The following is a 21013-nucleotide window of genomic DNA, read 5'->3' as shown; positions in this document are numbered from 1 at the left end:
CCATAAGACTGCAAAACCTTAAACTGATCCCACAAAGCATGGCTTGATGGAGCATTGGAAGTCTCACTCTTGATGCATCTATTGTGACATCTCTGTCATTACAGAAACAAATGGGTTTGTCCTTAAGGTACCTAGGAGGTCTCTAAGGTATCCCAGGTTCCATCTGTCAAGATAGATGTTAACAGCCAATGGACTGCCTTCACGAGCTGATTTCATGGAGACATGATAGAAGTAGCAATGTAGGCCCCCTCTTCACTGCTTTCACTGCCATGCAATGGGCACCATTATGGGCTCTGAACTTGTGTTGTTTCATCTTTGCAGCAGTTGTTATGCCTCCTGCACCCCAGCTGTTGTCTGGACTATTCCATGTAGGGTATACCAGTATGCCAGGGAGTCAAATGTGCTCCACCATCCTTAAGGATTACACTCAGAAGCTATCATATCTATGGCCTTATGGCCACCATCCTATAGTGAGATGAGGGCCTAAGTTCTACCCACTGGAAAGATCAACCAGAGCATTAGATCTTCAGGGGTAGACTATCCTCATGGATATGGGAAGGTCTGAGGGCTCCCTAACTGTTGCTGTTCCTCCTCCTCCTCCTCCTCCTCCTCCTCCTCCTCCTCCTCCTTCTCCTTCTCCTCCTCCAAACTTTGTCCACTGCCATAATACCACAGAACCAACCCTCAATCCCTGATCACTGTCATGTAGGCTTGCCAAATACCCTCAGTAGGAATCCAACAACTGATCCGGTTTACTAGACATTTTCAATCAATACAGTGGTGCCTCGCAAGACGAAAAGATCCGTTCCGTGAGTCTCTTCGTCTAGTGGTTTTTTCGTCTTGCGAAGCAAGCCCATTAGCGGATTAGCGGATTAGCGCGATTAGCGGTTTAGCGGCTATTAGCGGCTATTAGCGGCTATTAAAGGCTTAAGGGATTAGCGGATTAGCTGCTAAAAGGCTATTAGCATCTTAGTGCCTTAGAAAAAGGGGGTGGGGAGCGAAAAAAACCCCAGGAATCGCAAGACATTTTCGTCTTGCGAAGGAAGCCCATAGGAAATTCGTCCTGCGAAGCACCTCCAAAACGGAAAACCCTTTCGTCTAGCGGGTTTTCCGTCTTGCGAGGCATTCGTCTTGCGGGGCACCACTGTATGTCCCTTTCATAGACACCCCTGCGATGATTATGGCATTCAAATTAAATTGAAAAGGAGGAAAAAGGAGTTGTCTCTTACTGGTTTTCAAATGTAATTGAAAGTTCCTATGAGCAACTAGCTAGAAGTGGGTCTCCCTGCCACAGCATGCATGGAAATCAGTGAAATAAATCCCTCTGGGAATGACAGGTCTTAAAGACAGCATTAGCTTTCCAAGGGATTAATATGGGCATTGGGTCGTTTATGTACCGCTTCTGGAACTGGAGCTATTTCATTTGGCATACTGTGGGTGATCACCCTTTGCAGAAATCTGGGAATGGGGGCATCCTACCCTAGAGGAGACTTCAGTGCTGTTAAAAGTAGCAGCTAGGTGCTGGGGTGATAAACAGGCAATTTTTCACCCCAAGGTGGTGCTGTGGTGATGAACAAAGTGGTAATCATAGCCTATGTGATGGGCTGTCATTCAGGATGAATTACGGGCCTCTACAGTAAATTCAGGGTGGCGCTGTGGGTTAAACCACAGAGCCTAGGACTTGCCGATCAGAAGGTCGGCGGTTCGAATCCCCGGGGTGAGCTCCGGTTGCTCGGTCCCTGCTCCTGCCAACCTAGCAGTTCGAAAGCACATCAAAGGGCAAGTAGATAACTAGGTACCACTCCAGCGGGAAGGTAAACAGCGTTTCCATGCACTGCTCTGGTTCGCCAGAAGTGGCTTAGTCATGCTGGCCACATGACCTGGAAGCTGTACGCCGGCTCCCTCAGCCAATAAAGCGAGATGAGCGCAGCAACCTCAGAGTCTGCCACGACTGGACCTAATGGTCAGGGGTCCCTTTACCTTTACCTTACAGTAGCTACATGTCTGTAGTAAATAAGTAAAGGCAACAAAGATGTAGCCTGTTCTGGAGTGGAATCTAATTTGGCTCAGCCAAAATACTGTTCACAAGACATTCACAAAAATAAATAAATACTAAGACCTGGAAGGGGGGCAGCTGTTGAGGTATTTGTCTGTTGCCTTCCTGAAATTTGGACACTTTCATGGCACGGAAAAGCCTGAAAATGGTGTGGAGTGTTCAGACAAAAAGGAAAACTGCAACATCATCATTGTCATTATTCAGTTTAAGAGTAACCACAAGAAATCTCTTGGAATATGTTTTTTTTATTTCTTTTTTTAAAAACCCTATATAATAAATGAACAAACTGCATATGCTGCTTAACAAGTTTCTACTTGGGCGATGGCATCTTGAAATGTACCCTCCTGGGATTCCGGGTGTTCACTTTCCCCCTGATTTCCACAAAGGTTCTGTTTCTGGTTTCTGGAATGTACTTGAATATATAAACAAAGATGGCGAAACCAAATGGACAGAAAAAGATTAAGCTATAGGGCCCAATATGTATCTAGAGATGGGGAAAATGGGGGCAGGGAAGGAGAGAAAGAGGCAGACATGAGTATAATGTAGAGTTCTATCTATAATCTATCCATCTATCCATCCATCCATCCATCTATAACACCCATATATCCTTCTTGGCTCCACCCAGCTCCCCTCATTATTTTGGGGGGGAATAATGGTTGTAAGGAGCAAAGTCTGCACTCCTCATCAAAATTACCTTCAAAATCACTCACCTCTATGTAAAGGAAAATCAGTCCTACAAGGAAGCTTAGGAGCCAATGAAAAAATTGTGCAATCACAATGGCTGAAGATCGTGATGACTGAAGGAAGAGCTCCACCACTAGCACAGTTGGAAGTGGACCTTTGGTGGATAGAAAGGATTCCAGGAATTTAATACTCCCCCACCCTTGAAAATTGATCTTTCCTAGTTATTGTTTTACTTGATTCAGTTTATTACTGCTTCCAGTGAGACATCTCAGATCAATTTCACAGTAAAAACAGCCACAATAAAAACAACTAAAGACAATCCCATAATTTCAAAACCAATACAGGTGCAGATTAGGATGAAGATCTCCACTTAAAAGGCTTGGTGAAAAGGGAAGGTCTTCAAAAGGTGCCGAAAACACAACCAAGATATGGTGCCTTGCCGATGAGTGATGGGAGAGGGATGCCAAAGTCAAGGTGGCACCACACTCAAGGTCAGATTCGGACATAATATGGAACAGACCTCCTGATGAGATGGTATTTGCAATAGGTCCCTGTGGCGTTTGCCCTCCTATGTGTGTGACAACATACTGGGTTCATAGGGAAAGAGTTAACTAATTGTAAAATGACTAACCAATGGGAACCCAGGGGGCAGAGTTAGCTGTGTATAAGGTTTAAACACAGAAGGTTTTTTAGAGAGTGAGTTAGAATTAGAGTTGTTGAAAAGACAGTCTGGAGTTAAGAGAAACAGAGAAGATAAGTCTGTGGGTTGGGTTGGGCTAGTCTGGTGTGAGAGAGGGAGAGAATTTGTTAAGAGGAGACAGTCAAACAGTTGAGATAATCAGTTAGAAGGTATTAGGAAGGTATAGGCCAGAGAAGAAACTAAAGTTAAGATACTGACAGGTATATTATCTGAGAAACCATAAACTTGTTAATGTTTGTAAAATAAACTTGGGTTTTTTTTGTTCACTTTTAACAACTGACTGGACTCAGTGTTTTACCAGAGAGTAACTGGTTGGTGGCAGCAGTAAAGAGAGCACAGTGGTGGCACAGGAATCAATAGACCATTAAACGTCCGGCGACCCTGTGTGATCGCCATAGTCCCTACCTTCAGAGCACAGTCGTTAATGGGTATATAAGGAGTGAGATGATCTCTTAGGCATTCTTATCTCAAGCTGTATGGGTCTTTGCACACCAGGACCAATACCTTGAACTTAGCTTTGTAGCTAAACAACAGCCAGTGTAATCCCTTTAGTAGCAGTGTAACAGGGTAGTGAAAGACTGCACCAGTGACCAGTTGGGGCATTACTTATTGTGCTAGTTGTAGGTTCCAGCCCAACCTCATCGGTACCCTGGGAAAGAATGCATTGCAGTAATCCATCCTAGAGGTTTTCAGCAAGTGGATGGCATGGCCCACAATATTTGGCAGGGTTCAAACTCAGTTTGCTGATCCTTATCCAGACCTCTACTGAGTCAAGGTGCCAGTGCAGGGTTTTGCAGACTTCTCCTGATACAGATGTTACAGAGAAATTTAAATTGGGTATCATTACTGCACTGATCGCAGCTCTTCCCAAATCTGCTAATGACTATTCCCATAATGGCTTCATAGGGAAACAGCATGGGGGGAAATATGGTACCCTGCAGGATGTCAGAGCACAATTGGCAGGGGACCAAGAGATAATTAGCCAGGGCTCTGAAATAGGAGGAGTAGAACCACTGTAAAATAATGTCTCCAATGCCATCTCACCAAGTCACACCACCGTCAATGGTATCAAATGCTACCAAAAGATCAAGTGAAAATAACCACTTGTGCTCTTACTGTCCTCTATGTCATTGCCTTGTCTTTACTTCTCTGGTATACCAAAGTGTAGAATGGCATCTGGATCTCATAGAATGGCCCAGGTGCTGGATCTCATAGCTAGCTCCAAGATGGATGGGTGTCCTATGAATGACAGCAACTCCTCCCTCTCCATCACCCCCAACACCTGCAGCCTGTGCTCATGCTACATCGTGTATCTTGACAGGCACATCTGGATGTGATCAGGTTCTCCTAGCTCACCCACCCAGGTCTCAGCAACACATCTCACATGAACAACCTTCTCCACGTTCAAGTTAGATCTAACTCAGGTTGCTACAGCACACACAGCAGACAGGCAGCCATGAATCTCTCTATGTGAGGAGTGCAACATTAATAGTAACTCCCTAGCCTTCTAGGGTGAATTACCAACTCCCCATAGCTGTGTGTCTTTCTACCATGATCACTTACATTGATCACTTATTCATCTCTCCCCCATCATCTAAAGAGCTCAACACATCATCTAAGCACTTACCTGGCCCAATGCCATGTGCAAAAAGGAATATGATGATTAAGATTACGCTGAAATACCCCATATCTGAGATGACACTCTGTTGGAGAAAGTAGACTGTATTTCAGTTATGTACTTGTGATCTTGTCAGGTGCCCTTTATCTCATAAAAGTTATATACTGCTTGATTGTTTTTTGATATACCTCAAAGTGCATAAAAAGGTAAAGGACCCCTGGACAGTTAAGTCCAGTCAAAGGCGACTATGGGGTGCAGCGCTCACCTCGCTTCAGGTGCTGGTATTTATCCAGACAGCTTTCCAGGTCATGTGGCCAGCATGACATAGAATTATGCTGCGAGACTATAATTCACATAATCCCTAACCATTGATCATATTGGTTGGAGCTGGCGGGAGTTGGGTCCAAGAGCAAAACTCATCTTTCCATTTGCTATCCCTTATTCCTTAAAATTCTGGCCCACAGAATGCAGTAGGTAGTGCAAAACAACAAGAACTGAGCCCCTGTGAAATCTGTCATCTTGGAATGCAACATCCACGTACAGCGGTACCTCTGGTTACAAACGGACTCCCGTGCCTTGCGGAGAGCCGCGTGACCCCTCTCGCTCTCCAGGCTTCAGCAAATGCCTGCATTCGCCCCATAGGACGCACACACATTTCCCCTTCATTTTTGGAGGGGAAAAAGTGCGTCCTATGGGGTGAAAAATACGGTACATAGTGTGTGTTATAGGGGAAGTGGGCTAGAGGAAAGCCCATTTAGCGATTCTCAGCTCTAAATGCCACCAGTTACAAACCTGCAGTTCCATGGCCACAGTTAACAGGACACAGATGAAACCGCTCACCCCAAAGCCAATGAGAAGCGAAAACCTGCGCCCCTTATAATCAGTAATAAAAATCTAAAGAATATAAAGACAAAGATAAAATTACTAAGCATATAGAGGAATAAGACATGCTGAAGAGGTATCAATTTGGCTTCTCTAAAGATACGTCCTGCTATACTAGCATTTTAGAGTTTCTTCTTATTTTTTTTAGTGAATGTCTTCCAGTAGCACCTTAGAGACCAACTAAATTTGTTATTGGTATGAGCTTTCGTGTGCATGCACACCTTTTCAGATACACTGAAACAGAAGTCACCAGACCCTTATATATAGTGAGAGGGTGGGGAAGGGTATTACTCAGAAGGGTGGTGGGAATGGGTGATTGGCTGATAGATGTGGTAAACCTGTTGAAGACTGTTAACGACTGCAATTGGTCTTACAGGATAAAGCAGGGGGTGAGATGGCTAAAAATAGCTTTATCTTGTATAATGAGATAAGAATCCAATGTCTCTATTCTGACCTGGTCTCTCCATGGTTTGAAGTTTGGTAATAAGTTACAATTCAGCAACTTCCCTTTCTTTTGTAATAAGACAGCTACTATGAGATCTTTTATAGAATGTCCTGGGAGATTGAAATCTTCTACTGGTTTCTCTGTCTTGTGATTCCTGATTCTACTACGGCAGACCAACATGGCTACCTACCTGTGATTAGTGAATGTTTGTGCAAGAAAGTTATGAATTGCAAGGGCCAGTCTGGATGATATTCTGTGCTCATTCCAAACCTATGATTCTATGATGGGGGAAGGGGAGCGGAATCAGAATTACAGATCAAAATGTAGAGAGCACGTGGCAACACAGAAACATATTGGGATATTTTTTTAAAAAAAACACACAAAAAGATCAGGGCAATTCTTTAGGTTCACATACAAGCTTACATTAAGCAAGAATCCACGTAAAAACAACACTGCAAGAAGGGTTTGCCACAACTGTGTGTATACATGAGTGTCAAGGATCTTAAATAAGAAGGAGTTGAATGAAAGCCTGTAAATACCTACTCAAAGAAATCAGGACTTAACAGTAAAGTAAGTGTGCAGAGATGGTTTAGCTTCCAGATGTTGTTGGACTACAACTCTTATCAGCCTCAGTCAGAATGTTCAGTTATTGGGAATGATGGGAGTTATAATCTAACAAATTCAGGAGAGCACCATGTTAACTATCCTGGGTGTATAGATTGCAGTCTTTTGGACATAGCTATACAACAGTCCTAAACTGGTGTAGCACTGATTTCCTTTTTCATATTTGGAAAGTATAAATTCTGTGGTAGTAGGACAGAAATAAGGCACATTCTCCTTAGAAAACAAAAGGTAAGAGTCCTTGCCCTCACCAACTCAAATTTTATTTAAACAAAAAAATCAAATTCTAAACTAATTTGCAAATTGATTTTTAAAAAACCCCTTCGGACAGCTTCCAAGAAGCCAGGTAGTATATGCTAATATGTAGCTCTTCAAAATAATACTCAGACAACTCATGTAAAACTATAATTCTTGTGGTTTTATGAAAGCGGGGGGGGGGGGACTTAAATTGGCACAAAATAGTTATAAAATGTTGCATGCATTTCCAAGATCTAGAAGGTTAGTGAGAAAGAGGTAGAAGATGCTTACCCCAAATACCACTGAGATACATAAAAAAGTGGTGGCTGCTATTGTCGCAAATCGGGATGAATATTTCCCCATATTTAGATTTCTGAAGTTTCTCTCTGCATAAGAGTATGCCTGAAAAGAAGATGCATACCATTACAAGTCTTATCTGAATGGAAGAAAAAGAATGTTGACAATGTTGTTGGTTATGTTGAAAGATACATAACCGACCCGATTCTGCAGGACTTTCTTCGTATTTCGCACTGAACCTTGGATATCAGCTGCCCCTAATCTAGCATGATCTCTATAATTGTCTCGACTCTTTAAGTAACATATCCTATGCTTCAGAGCTGCAATTTTCCTGGCATCCCCCTCCATTTCCAAATTTTCCTCAGTCTGCTGGACATGTAATCTTGGCATGAAAATTCACATCTCCCTACAGCTTTTCTACACATTAGAGCAGAGCTTTCCAAACTTTCCATGTTGGTGACACACTTTTTAGCCATGCGCCTTTTTGTGACACACCAATTTCAGTTTCACTAGCAAACTGGTGGGTTGCCTGTTCCCTTTCCAGCCCCAGGAGGAGTGTGGAGCACATTGGCGCAACGCACCTACACACTGCAGCCGACACACTAATGCGTCGTGACACACAGTTTGGAAAGCTCTGCATTAGAAGATCCAAGTTGGAAATGAAGAGAACTATTCCCTAGAAACAGGCCCTTCTAAGATAAGGGACAGTTGACTTGGATCTCTTCCTTGCAAAAACAGGTCCTACTGAGATTTGCCACCAGGTATACGTCTGATCAAAATTGCTGCAGAAGTTCTAATGTATGTACTTTGGCATGTGACTGATCAAACAATTTCATGTAGCTGGATTATTTTGTGGAATGCAGTCTTGCTTTTCTCTGATAATTGAGAAAGTTTTTTGGGGGGAATCATCTCCTTCAATGGAATAGCATAAATATCCCTTTCTTAGAGCATCTGCCCCAATTCCATTTGAGAGCATGCATGCAACCTTTTGCATGTGTCCAAGCCTTGCTGATTCAGGTAATTATTATTTAATAAGGGTATTTCAGCTCTGCATCAGTATTATAGGTTGGTAACGTTAGCTTGTAGTATGTAATGTTCTTATGCTATATATAACGTTTTTAACCTTCTCTTATTTGTATCTGCAAATACAAATTGAGTTTCATAAGGGAAAAAGGCAGGGTATAAATGGACACCCCCACCAAAAATTTGTTGCACCATCCAACAGATTAGCTCCACCACTTGGCTTGGATTTTTGAATTATTGAAAAGTTAACGAGAATACAATTCACATTTAAGAAACAATGTCAGTCAATAACCCTGCATGACTCGCCATTCAGTATTACCCCAATGACTTCAGCGCTCTGCACTTCTGGAACCTTTAAAGGTAAAGGTAAAGGGACCCCTGACCATTAGGTCCAGTCGTGGCCGACTGGGGTTGCGGCACTCATCATGCTTTATTAGCCGAGGGAGCCGGTGTACGATGTGGCCAGCATGACTAAGCCGCTTCTGGCGAACCATAGCAGTGCACAGAAATGCCGTTTACGTTCCTGCCAGAGTGATACCTATTTATCTACTTGCACTTTGACGTGCTTTTGAACTGCTAGGTTGGCAGGAGCAGGGACCGAGCATCAGGAGCTCACCCCGTCGTGGGGATTCGCCGACCTTCTGATCGGCAAGTCCTAGGCTCTGTGGTTTAACCCACAGCACCACCCACATTCCTCTGGAACCTTTACCCCTCAGCAATGCCATCTTTCCTGTAGAGCAAGGCCATTTACTTGGGCAGCAGTGGGAAATCTGCAGCCCACCATGTGTTTTTGGACAAGATCTCCCATTATCCCTGACCACTGGCCACATTGGCTTCGCCAATGAGAGCTGGAGTCCCAACAATACCCGCAAGCCTACAGTTTCCCTCTCCTTGTGTTATAGAGTTTGATATTTCTAACACTTGGAGAAGCATCTGGAAAACAGAACAGGGGCAAAGAATGCGGCCATCTATAGAGACAAACAGTGGTAGCTTGTATGACAGCCTCTAAATTGTATGTACAACAGGGGCCTTCATTTTGCATGGCTCAACCTTCCTTACCACACTGATGCCATCGAACTGTTGTCCAACCATCAAGACAATTATGGCAATGACTTGCCTTCGCAGTTTTTTGGCATATAGCAGTTTAAGAGGGTTCATGTTCTTTTCTGACTTTTCAGCAACGTCCTCCTGATGGAGCTCTTCAATCTCATCCTCCACATCATTTCTGTTCCTTAGTTTCTTCAGTGCTATGTTAAGAATAGAGGCAGAGAGGATCAGACTTCAATAGAGGTACTTTCTAAAAGAAGAAGAAAAAAGGAAGAGGCTGGTAACAAAGGAAAAGTTGGGTGAAGGAAGTCAAGAGGGTGAAATCTTTCCAGAATGCTTGGGAGCCATTGAATGCCATAAATACAGAAGTCAGAATGCTCACTGCAGAACAGTAAATATACCACCAAGGTCAAGTGGATGCCTCTGTCGTGAGTGAATACAATAAAGGAAGCATTTCAAGGTAAAAGAAAAAGGGGGGAAAAGTTTGTTTTGGAAAATAGAAGTCATGTCCAAATAAGAAAAACAAAAGCAGAGCAGAAGCTTTAGCAAAAGAAAGGCAGGGAGGCATAAACAGAATCTGAGGAGCATATTACTAAAAAAATTAAGAATGATAGAAAATTATGGGGGAAAGAGGTCATCACTCCAAGGGACAGGAAATATATCCCTTAGAAGTGGTCCATTCCTTCATGAACTGATATATTTTTTGCTGAATAAACACATTCATAATCCGAATACAATTAAATTGTTAGGCAACTAATGATTTGCCCACCCAGTGCAAAGGCTGCAGAAGACAGCATCTGGAATGGCTGGTAGACAGTGCTGAGGAGGGGCATTGGTCATAGTGCATGTTATCATCAAATATATTATTTCCTTTACTTGGAAACATGGGATTTGTGGATCAACATGAGGGAGGCTTGACTGCTCTGGAGTCCTTGCCCTCTTGCTAGGTCAACAAAAAGGATGAAATCTCTAGTTACCTTGAGGATTTGTCATTGTGGCCAAAAAGTTTTGTCAGCTGAGGATTCCTTCATGTCTGAGTAGTGGAAATCCGCATACAAAACTTAAAACCCAGGGTAATACTGCCTTGATGACTATGCAGGTATAAAGTGCCTTTATAAAGTCCTACAAATTCCAAAGCATTCGGGCCATCACTCTAAAGGCCCCATTTCTTGCAGAAATTTTATCTTGCTCTCCATGTTGTTGGAACGTGAAAAGGAGCCAGATTTGAAAAGTGCTACATTCATTTATAGTGGGACGTGGGTGGCGCTGTGGGTAAAAGCCTCAGCGCCTAGGGCTTGCCGATCAAAAGGTTGGCGGTTCGAATCCCCGCGGTGGGGTGCGCTCCCGTTGCTCGGTCCCAGCGCCTGCCAGCCTAGCAGTTCGAAAGCACCCTCGGGTGCAAGTAGATAAATAGGGACCGCTTACTAGCGGGAAGGTAAACGGCGTTCCGTGTGCTGTGCTGGCTCGCCAGAGCAGCGATGTCACGCTGGCCCCCGGCCTCTTGAGTGAGATGGGTGCACAACCCTAGAGTCTGTCAAGATTGGCCCGTACGGGCAGGGGTACCTTTACCTTTACCTTACATTCATTTATATTAACATAACAACGTAAGTAAATCCATGATTGATCACTCCACATGCTTATCATTATGGTTCTCTTAACACCTGTTCATAGAAGACTGGAAAGAAACATTAAATGTAAAATTATCAAGCATGTAGAAGAACAAGTTTTGCTGAAGCAGAAGCAACACGGTTTCTGCAAGGGTAAGTCCTGTCTCACCTTTTAGAGTTGTTTTACAATGTCAGCAAGCTTACAGAGATGATCATTCGGCACTGTGAACTTTTGAAGAGTTTTGGGCAAAGCACCACACCTAAGAATCCTGAATAAGCATCACAGCTGTGAGATAAAGAGGATAGGTCCTCCTCTGGACCAGAAACTGATTAAGAAACAGTAGCAGAAAGTAGGGATCAATGGACTCCCAATGGACAGATGTTGAAAGTGAAGTTCCCCCACTGGCTCAGCACCCAGCGCAGCAGAACCAGTTGTACTGCCCTAAATATATGATGGCCACACATATCACTGTGAGAAGGAAGAAGGAAGAAAAGTGCAATGGGGGCAGGCAAAGGATCTCAGTATGATCCTTTTACATGGTTTTGTATGTTCTGCGGTATTTTATGCATTGTGATTTGCTCTTTATTGATTTATTGATTGATAATTCTTCATTGTGGTCAAAATGGTTTAATTTCGACCACAATGAAGAATTATCAAATTATTATTATTTGTTGATGTTTAATTTTACTGATTACTATTAGATTCTGATGGATTGTTGAACGCTGCTTTGTTTGATATAAGTTGTTTATTTTAAAGTTATTATGACTTTTAATATTGGATCAGATGGTTACTATTAATGTTTGATGTTTTATTGTGTTTTTATTTGTGTTGGAAGTTCCCCAGCGTAGCTTGGGCAACCCAGCCAAATGGGTGGGGTATAAATACTACAACAACAACAAGAACAACAACAACAACAACAACAACAACAACAACAACAACAACAACAACAACAACATGGCTGGCTCCAGAGAGACTGTCCTTCTTTCCACCACCCTGGCCCAATTCTACGTTTTATACCATTTATTTGCTTCAGTGTTTAAACACTGGAAACTGCCTTGGGTGCCCTGACAGAAAGGTACTAAGTATATAAATGCAATAAATAAATTTATGTATACAACAAATGAACATTTACATAACATGTTTTTCATACTTCTCATATGTAGTTCTTCTGAAATGGATGTTAGTGGGCTCTTATGAATGACCGCGTAGGAATAACAAGGATGCTAGAATGGCGAGACCTTATGTGACAAACCAATAGTGGGTGACATTGCACAGCTATGTAGGGTGCTCACACTTAGAGGTCCCAGTGCAATTCAACATATCATACCTTTCCTTGAGCTCTCTTCATCCCTCTTCTGAATGAGTAGGTACCGAGGGCTTTCAGGTAAGAAGGGCAATAGAGGCAACTGAAGAAATGGCATAACACCAAAAAGTTTTATCAAAATTGGGAAGCCTGTGGAAGAAGATAGTATTAAGATAAGGTGAAGAAACAGCAGTGCTCCATCTGATGCTATCTACCATATGTTTGAGAAAGGGTCTTGTTGGTTGGTTGGTCATTCTGTTCTCTATGGGTTTGGATGCCTTTCAAGACATAATCAGCAAACTCTGCATGAGGGTTTCAACATTGGGGGACCTTAGTCAACATGTGGATGCCAGATGTCATTTTGAACCAAGATGGCAGGCCAAAAGGTCTTTCCTAATTTTGGGGAAATTAATGTTGCAGTACCGGCACCTTTTCCTCCCACATGTTAACAGCGTGGCACTTATTCTAACAACATCCTGGTGAGTACCAGAAACTTACTTACTTATTTTAAAAGCAAGCACATCCAAAAACCATTGTGGTTTTTAAATGGATAGTGTTATCTACAAAACTGGTTCCCACAAATTCCTGGACAGCACTCCCCGCTGCTATACTATAAGGCAAAGAATTAATGTCACTGAATTACCTTTTCCCGTCCCCAAGACTTCTTGAAGACAAAGTATCTGAGCCATGAGGAAGCCAATCAAATAAAACACTTGGTACATCATGATAATGCCTGCCCTCAGTCTTCTAGGGGAGATCTCACCAAGATAGAGAGGGCCAACACAGAAGCATATTCCTGGTTAGATAGAAATTCAAATGGTAATACACAACATGCATGTGACATGATTTATTTATTAAGGCTTGTATTCACCAAATTACTATGCAAATCATCCCATAAGCACAATGTGCACAACTGAACATTGTCCAATTCCCCCCCCCCCATGTTGTTGTCAACATGCAGAGGGCCGAGAGGCCAGTGGGCAAGGCCCAGCTCGGATGTCTCCTTCCATCGGCCCGTGCTCCGATGTAAATCAGTGACCCGGGCTTCAAAGCCAGGGCATGCTAGCAGCAGAGAGAACTGTGCACACAGAATAGGCGTGAGGCTTGTGCAAGCATACTACAACTACAGATTTATTAATCATAAATCAGGACAAAGAAACATGTCATCTCTCTCTCTCATGTCATCTCAGAGAAAACGGGAAAAGCAAAAACAATACACAACGGAAGTTCCCAGCATAGTGTGCTGGAATGTAAACAGACATGTGGCACGCAACACTTCCACATGTCTGCTCCTTAAGGTGGAATAGAAATGTCAACAGATGCCCCGGCAAATATTTTCCTATAGTTTTTTTCAATCCTCCAGAATAGATTTGGGAATGCTGTGTGTTGCACATAGTGGGAGGAAATTGGGAAAGGTCCCTTTGCACCCATGGGAGCGACTCTTGGAAGGAATTAAAGGGCAAAAAGGGATACTTGGAATAATGGTAATCATCTCTTCATTGAGAAGGATCAACTTCTTATCTTTGGTTTCAGCTAGGACCTGTTCCAGGGCAATATCTGTGAAAGGTTTAGTGCCTACAAATGTCATAGAGGTTAAACCTGTACACAAGGAAGCATCCACCTCCCTGTCAGTTAGCCAGAGGTATCTCCTTGTGACCATTCCAGCAGCCATTGCATGAGAGGAGGACTGGGCAGAGTCCACAGGTGAGTCAGAGATGAATGCAAGGACATGGGAAGGTTTTAGAAGTGGTTTCCGGATTCTGTCAGGGTCCTGAATTGGATAGCCTAGAACATCTTCAGTTGAAAATAGTATTGCCTTGGAAAAAACAGAGGTGGAGACTGAGGCTCTAATAGCTAATGTAGAAGCTTCATGTACACATTTGAGAGCAGAGTCAGATTGACACTGATTGGCATCTTTCATTGTATATTCCCATATCTGGAAAGTGGGGCAATCAATCGAAGAGGGCAGATACGGGTTGCTCAGTGATTGAAGGCATAGGCACCTGAGTACCCTTGTCAAACTCTGTGGCAAAATCTGGTGAAGTTTCCTCCTTAACCTGCTGTAGCCAAGTTGAGAGCATATTGCTGTAAAAGGACTTGCTGAGAAGGAGAGAAATGATCATAGTGGGCTAAATGAATGGGATGTAAAAGGAATTGTTGCTGAGGAGAAACCAACTGGGGCACTGAAGCAGCAAACCAGAAGGAGGGCACAATGGCCAGAAATAAACTGTGCATGTGAAAGTAGGGGGCTGTCTAATGGATCCTGCAGCAGTGATACAGGCAGTCATAGATCCTGGGAAAACTACTTCATGAAAAGATCTCTCTCACCCACAACAGCACAGAGGGTGCAAGGACCTATTCTCCTGCTCTTTTTCAGGTGCCAAATTTCAGTGTTCCTGATCTAATCAGCTTAATGGCACAAATTACAGGCTGACTTCTGACCAGGTGTCCTTAACTTTTTTAAAATATAAGGCACTAAATCCAGGACCCTGACTCACCTGTGCTTATTCCAGAGCAGAGACGTGAAAAGATGATGTATCCGTGATTATGTATTGAAAGTGAGAATATCATCACAACAGCAAATATAATTGCTGAAAGGTTAGTTATGAACAGTGCAACTTTCCTGAAAAGATAGTGAAATGGAGCAGTGAGGTAGGGAATATATCGTACTATCTAAAGAGCAAAGGAGGGGAGGTACTATGGAACTGAAAGGGAGTCCTCAGGGTTGTTGTTGTTGTTGTTGTTTTGGTTTGGGTTTTTTGGGGGGACAATTGCTTTTGGTTGTCATAGTTTGCAGAAGGGAGAAAGAACTACATGAGGCACCAAAACTCCTACTACCAAATCAGATATCTCAAAGATTTCAGGACACACTGAATTTCCACATGGGCTAGAAAACTAATATTTCTCACTATGCTAGGCAAGTTTTGTTAGTTGGGGAAACTGGTGAGAGAGTCTGGGATCTTTTTAATGGAGGCATGTGCTCTACTACTGACCTGGAAAAATCTTTAGGTGCCTGCCCTAGGTACATAACTGAACGAAATCACATTGAAAGGATGATCTTGAATTCAGAAGGCATGTACCCACCTCCTAAAAACAAAGCTTCATTAGCTACCATTAGGTCTCCAGGGCCCTAACTAGATCCTATTGTGTTTCTGACTGCTACATATCCCTCCATGAAATGTCTAACAATTGTTAAAAGTCACCTGACAAATACGTGTGCATTTTTCTATCTCTGAAATCCCACCCTATTGCTTGAATGAACAAGAGGAATGATAATGTTATTGTAACTTTATAAGATGTTATAACGGGGTTTAGGGGACTGTAGTTAGCAATATTCTCCCATCACCACACCCTGCCATACTAGGACATGTAGATCACAAGTCTCAAGTTTATCTCTATACCTGCCAAATCTATCTAACAACCAACCAGCAGGAATAGTTGCAAAGGAGGCTCCAAGTGGAAACATAGTCACGGTGATAGACAGAAGGATAACCTGAAAATCTGCTTCTTCGGGTCCTGTTATGTTATAGAACCTAGGCAGGAGCTAGGACATAAGCACATAATGATTAGAACCTCACCACAGATCGCATGGCAAAAAACCTGGAGAGCTTGGGACTTAGCTGAAATCCAGGATGGCCATGGCCAGTCAGTGCATACAATGAGCTACATGGCCTATCTCCAACAATAATAACAGTAATAGTTTTATTATTTATACCCTGCCTATCTGGTTTCCCCAGCAACTCTGAGCAGCTTCCAGCACATATAAAAACATAATAAAAAGTCAAACATTAAAAACTTCCTGATACAGGGTGCCTTTAGATGTATTCTAAAAGTTGTATAGTTCTTTATTTCCTTGACATCTGACTGGAGGGTGTTCCACAGGGAAGGCGCCACTGCCAAGAAAGCCCTTTGCTTCGTTCCCCGTAGCTTCGCTTATTGCAATGAGGGAATCACCAGAAAGACCTTGGAACTGGACCTCAGTGTCTGGGCTGAACAATGAGGGTGGAGATGCTCCTTCTAGTATATTGGACTGAGACCCTTGCTTTTTGAAGGGCCGAAAGCCTTTGCTTTTTGAAGCCATCTTTGCTGTAGCGCCATCTTACCCCAACAGTGTTGTAGAGTACCCACAGATTGTAGCCATGCTGCATAGGTATGAGACAGGAAGCAACCGCTACCAGAATCAGCACCATGGACAGCTCCTACAGGAAGGAGCAGCAAATACTGGGATGAGACTGCACATTGTTAATTACGTACACTTACCACTAATAAGATCCTAAATGGAAAGACAGAATAAATATATAGGTCTGACACCTGGACATTACTTCATAAATGCATTCTTTTTGTACCAACTGTTAGCTGAGTTCTCTGGGTGGTTTCCAACCTCATTAAAATTAGAAACAAAGAAAAATATTAAATCTAAACAACACAAATAGTCATAATGTAGACACCGCCTGGAGACTTTCTCTAGGGAGAACATTTCATGAAGGGGGCTCCACCTTTTAAAAAGCCCTTTCTCTCATCACTTGCCTCTGAAGGGCCAGTTAGCATAGCAAAGAGCAGGTGGGTACCTATGGGAGTGGGGGAAGGCAATATTATATACCAAACCTTTTCCTTTCCTTTTAATGGACTAGTTCTATTTCACCACAATGCTAAACTGAGCCCTGCTTATTTTCAATTATCAGTAGTCCTTTATTGCTAAGCACCACACCATTAATAGATATGTTACCTATGCAGTACAGATATCAGATGGTATCCTTTATTGTGATTAATTCAAGCTACTCCTCTATCTTGAAGATCTATGACAGAGGAGTCGACCTAATGCCCAAAGGTGCCTACTCTTTGGAATAGATATATGGAGTCCATGCGGCTGAACCATTCTACATTAAAAATGCTTAACTGGTAATCAAAACCACCTACATAGGATAGAATTGGAAGAGATCTTGAAGATAATATTGTCCAACCCCCTGTCAGTGTTCAACTCTCATAGACATATGACTGCATGAGGAAGGTGTGTTGAACTGTAGCTGCCTGAACTGATGCTGGAGTAAATCCTCAAAAATGGTATTCTGAGGGTGTGGGGGAGGTGGAATTAGAATGGATTTGGTTTCGATCTTAAGCATGTTAAGCTTGGTCATGTGACCTGGGAACACAGCATAGAACACTATTTTAAAGTTTTGTTTTACCTCTGCCAGGCTTAAGCAGAGCAGCACTCACTAGCCCCACTGATTAATGGAGTCTGGTTCTGGTGTAAATTTATGCTGGCTTAACTTAAATCAACTTGCTCATTGTGCACAGGATTGCTTCTTTAGTGACTGGCTTTATAGGGAGTGGATTGGACGAAGCACTCCACTCTCACTCACCCCTTTCTTGGTTGCTGCATTGCCTACATTCTTCTTGCTATTCCTGGCTTCTTGAAGAGTGGATTTGACAAAACCCTCTGAGTTCACCTCTCTCTCCATTTCTGCACCGGCTTTTTCATCTCCTTGGTCCATGCTTTCTTGTGTAAGAGTAAGAAAACACACTCACCTGTTGGGGAATAAGAAAGTTATGCTATTTGACTTACCCTATTTCCCAGCACTCACCTCCAGATTGAAAACTTGAAGTTCTTCCTTTGAGCCCAAATCATTAAAAGCAACAAAACATCAACAACCTAACCTAACCAAGGGTCATCACCAGTGGTGTAATGGAGGAGGAGGACAGGGGATTGCAGCTCTGGGACTTCTTCAGAGCAGAAGTGTTTGTGTCATCTGGCAAATGCACCAGGATAACTGATGAAACCTCCTTGCTTTGTCAAGTAAATGAGGTGAAGTTTGTGATGGATATCTTAGAGAAAATCGATACATAGAAAATAATCAAGTGGATGCAGAGTACTTTGATAAGGTTTCGTCTTCAGATAGCACTCTACATTTTAGCACTTCTTTGCAAGCTTGTTTACATTTATAATGAAAAACTAAAATTTGCACTTTTTGTGGTGGAATGTATTTTGAATGAGCTTAGTGAGTTGTAGAAGCTGAATATCCATTGGAGTGCTATCACACAGCTCTTAATAAATTGAGTACTGCTACCTAAATTTTTGGAATCTCCTTGGGGACATGAGTATGGATCTGCCATGATGAGCATCTGCGCTTCAAAATTTACCACTATACTGGTCATCACCAAATCACTAGTATTGACCATGGCAGAGAACTTCTTTAGTCCTTGAACATTTGGCTCCTTCAACATATACAGTTGTACCTTGGAAGTTGAACAGAAGTCCGTTCAACTTCCAAAACATTCCTTTGAAAACCAAGGTATGACTGTATTGACATGATCTCACACAGAAGCTGGAGAAATTACAAGAGCTGCCCATGTCATTGATTGTATAAACAACAAGGTACAGATGGAATCTCTCTATGGGCAGCCTCCCCACCCAATGCAGAGTATTCACCATGGAAGGATTCAAGGACAAACAAGCAAGAATCCACAAATGTGTATGCACCAACATCACCAACCCACACTGCCTGCTATGTGCAGAAAGCAAGACAACTACTTCCTTGGGTCAAATAAGGCCACAGCTTTATTGATTATTGACGTAAGAGGTTTGGCATGGGAATTGGATATAACCATTTTCATCCAGCCTACCTGCTGGATGTGTTGATTATTGGAGTCAACCCTAAAGTGGTGATGTCCTATGACTTATATCAAGTAGGAGCATCCCCGTTGGATCACCATGTTGAGGACTGCCTCGCCTGGGTGTCTATATAGAAGCAGTTCTTCCTGGTTCCATTTATCAGGATACCCCTTACCCTTTGCAGGGACAGGCAGAAGATACAGCCTCCCATCAACCATGACTAAGGCTTACCCAATGCTTAAGCCACTAAAGTTTTGATGATTGCTATGAGGTAGGTAAAACCCACTAGACAAGGCTAATTGGTCCAAGGGGAGATTCCTGCCCAGCCCTAAATATGGCGGTCAACAATGTCCACAACAAGATCAAATGCACCACAATAACGACAACAACATAAAGTGTGTGTGTGAGTGAGTGAGAGATCCGACAAGGAAACTGTGTGCAGGAGCAAGGGTAGGCCATTTTAAATACTGGACAAGTGAACCCAAGTGAAACTTGCTGGCCTCAGTTGGTCCCAGGAAGAGTCCACCCCCCAGGCCTGCCTGCAATAGGCCAATTCAGCAGGCACACCTAGAATCTGACCTCCTAGCTAGCATGGAGGACCAACTGGCTCCTCAATGGCCATGAGACGCCCACATGTAGACACTCCATGCTGGATCACACCAGGCAGGGTTCTGCAGGCCCGCAAGGCCACCATACCAATGGTTGGGTTAGTGGAATTAGGTGCACAAATGTTGCCACCTGCTGCTGCCCAATATGTAGAGAAGAAACAGACAAAACAAATACTTCTTACCACAGTCGTCCCAGACTGATGAGGAGGGAGGAACAGAGTCAATTCCTATTTAAAAAAATAATAATTAAGCACTCAGAACTCTATTGGTGTTGCGAGAGCCAACCAGGGGGATGGATGTCAGAAGGTTCCAATAAGCTGTTGACAGTTGGGAGCTGAGATGACCCAAGCTTTCTCCTGACAAAGGAGACTGCTCTATGGTTGTATTCTAACAATAATTTAACTTGGAACAGTTGCTGGGGCGATAGAACTAGAATTCTGTTTCCTGCTGAATCAGAAAAAAAGTCAATTGTTGTTGTTGTTTTGTAGGCACTAGTAGGATGGTTCTGTTCAGATCTTCTGGCTTCTGGTGTTATGATTGCAATGGTTGTAGATAAAATGAAGGGGGAAAAAGAGTTTCCCAGCTCTTTCCTCTCCTCCTTTGGTATTACTGGTTTATTTTGGGCTGTTCTGTATTAACGTAGCTCTTCCCCAGGCCTATAGGACCCCCCATTACTGTTGTGATTCAACTTACATGTCCCTGCCTTCTCTAAGTGGTAGGCTGAGTCCATCATTATCTGGACTGGAGGGAAGAACATTCATAGTCACCCCCCCCCCAAAAAAAAAGCTGTGGAGCTGTGGTTTACCCCACAGGTCTAATTTCCAGCACCCTTAAGAAACCACAGTTCCCCAGATTCTTTGGGCTCTTTTGGAGGGGTGTCTTTAAAGTGATGGATCATTTTCTCTCCTCACACTAAGAAGAAGAAGTGTTTGGATTTGATATCCCACTTTATCACTATCCGAAGGAGTCTCAAAGCGGCTAATATTCTCCCTTCCCTTCCTCCCCCACAACAAACACTCTGTGAGGTGAGTGGGGCTGAGAGACTTCAGAGAAGTGTGACTGGCCCAAGGTCACCCAGCAGCTGCATGTGGAGGAGTGAGGAAGTGAACCCGGTTCCCCAGATTACGAGTCTATCACACTTAACCAGTACACCACACTGGCTCTCACTAGGAATTTATGCATATGCTTCAGTCTGAACCACTATTCTTTCACACTTTCACCTGACATTTCCTGTTATTCTGCTACTGGTTTACTTTACACGTCTGTGTTCTGCT

The 21013-nt window shown here is 43.0% G+C and overlaps 2 protein-coding genes across 3 annotated transcripts in view; one reads left to right on the top strand and one right to left on the bottom strand.

Moving 5' to 3' along the window:
• Positions 1–2283: 2283 nt before the first annotated feature.
• The window catches only part of LOC310682147 (solute carrier family 2, facilitated glucose transporter member 5-like), a 20856-nt gene continuing 2126 nt past the window's right edge, over positions 2284–21013 (bottom strand). Inside the window, exons 1-13 of one of the 2 annotated variants that reach the window (XM_083450588.1) lie at positions 19922–20057; positions 17882–18047; positions 16625–16720; positions 15923–16065; positions 15020–15144; positions 13165–13317; positions 12546–12671; positions 9623–9810; positions 7535–7645; positions 5851–5952; positions 5068–5143; positions 2767–2894; positions 2284–2540 (exon numbers count right to left, since the gene is read on the bottom strand). In XM_083450588.1, the coding sequence (XP_083306714.1) occupies positions 2367–2540; positions 2767–2894; positions 5068–5143; positions 5851–5952; positions 7535–7645; positions 9623–9810; positions 12546–12671; positions 13165–13317; positions 15020–15144; positions 15923–16065; positions 16625–16720; positions 17882–18013 (1554 nt within the window). In that variant the 5' untranslated portion in view covers positions 18014–18047; positions 19922–20057 and the 3' untranslated portion in view covers positions 2284–2366. Of the gene's footprint in view, positions 2541–2766; positions 2895–5067; positions 5144–5850; positions 5953–7534; positions 7646–9622; positions 9811–12545; positions 12672–13164; positions 13318–15019; positions 15145–15922; positions 16066–16624; positions 16721–17881; positions 18048–19921; positions 20058–21013 lie in introns of those variants that run through there. The other variant, XM_083450589.1, reaches the window with a different exon arrangement.
• Positions 20065–21013, top strand: part of LOC310682139 (solute carrier family 2, facilitated glucose transporter member 5-like) — a 21749-nt gene continuing 20800 nt past the window's right edge. The window contains exon 1 of the mRNA XM_083450577.1: positions 20065–20118. Coding sequence (XP_083306703.1) covers positions 20116–20118 — 3 coding nt within the window. The 5' untranslated portion in view covers positions 20065–20115. The remainder of the gene's footprint in view (positions 20119–21013) is intronic.

Source organism: Podarcis tiliguerta (assembly GCF_965153285.1).
Source record: "Podarcis tiliguerta genome assembly, chromosome: 7".
NCBI lineage: Eukaryota > Metazoa > Chordata > Lepidosauria > Squamata > Lacertidae > Podarcis > Podarcis tiliguerta.
This window is presented reverse-complemented; position numbering and strand designations above follow the sequence as displayed.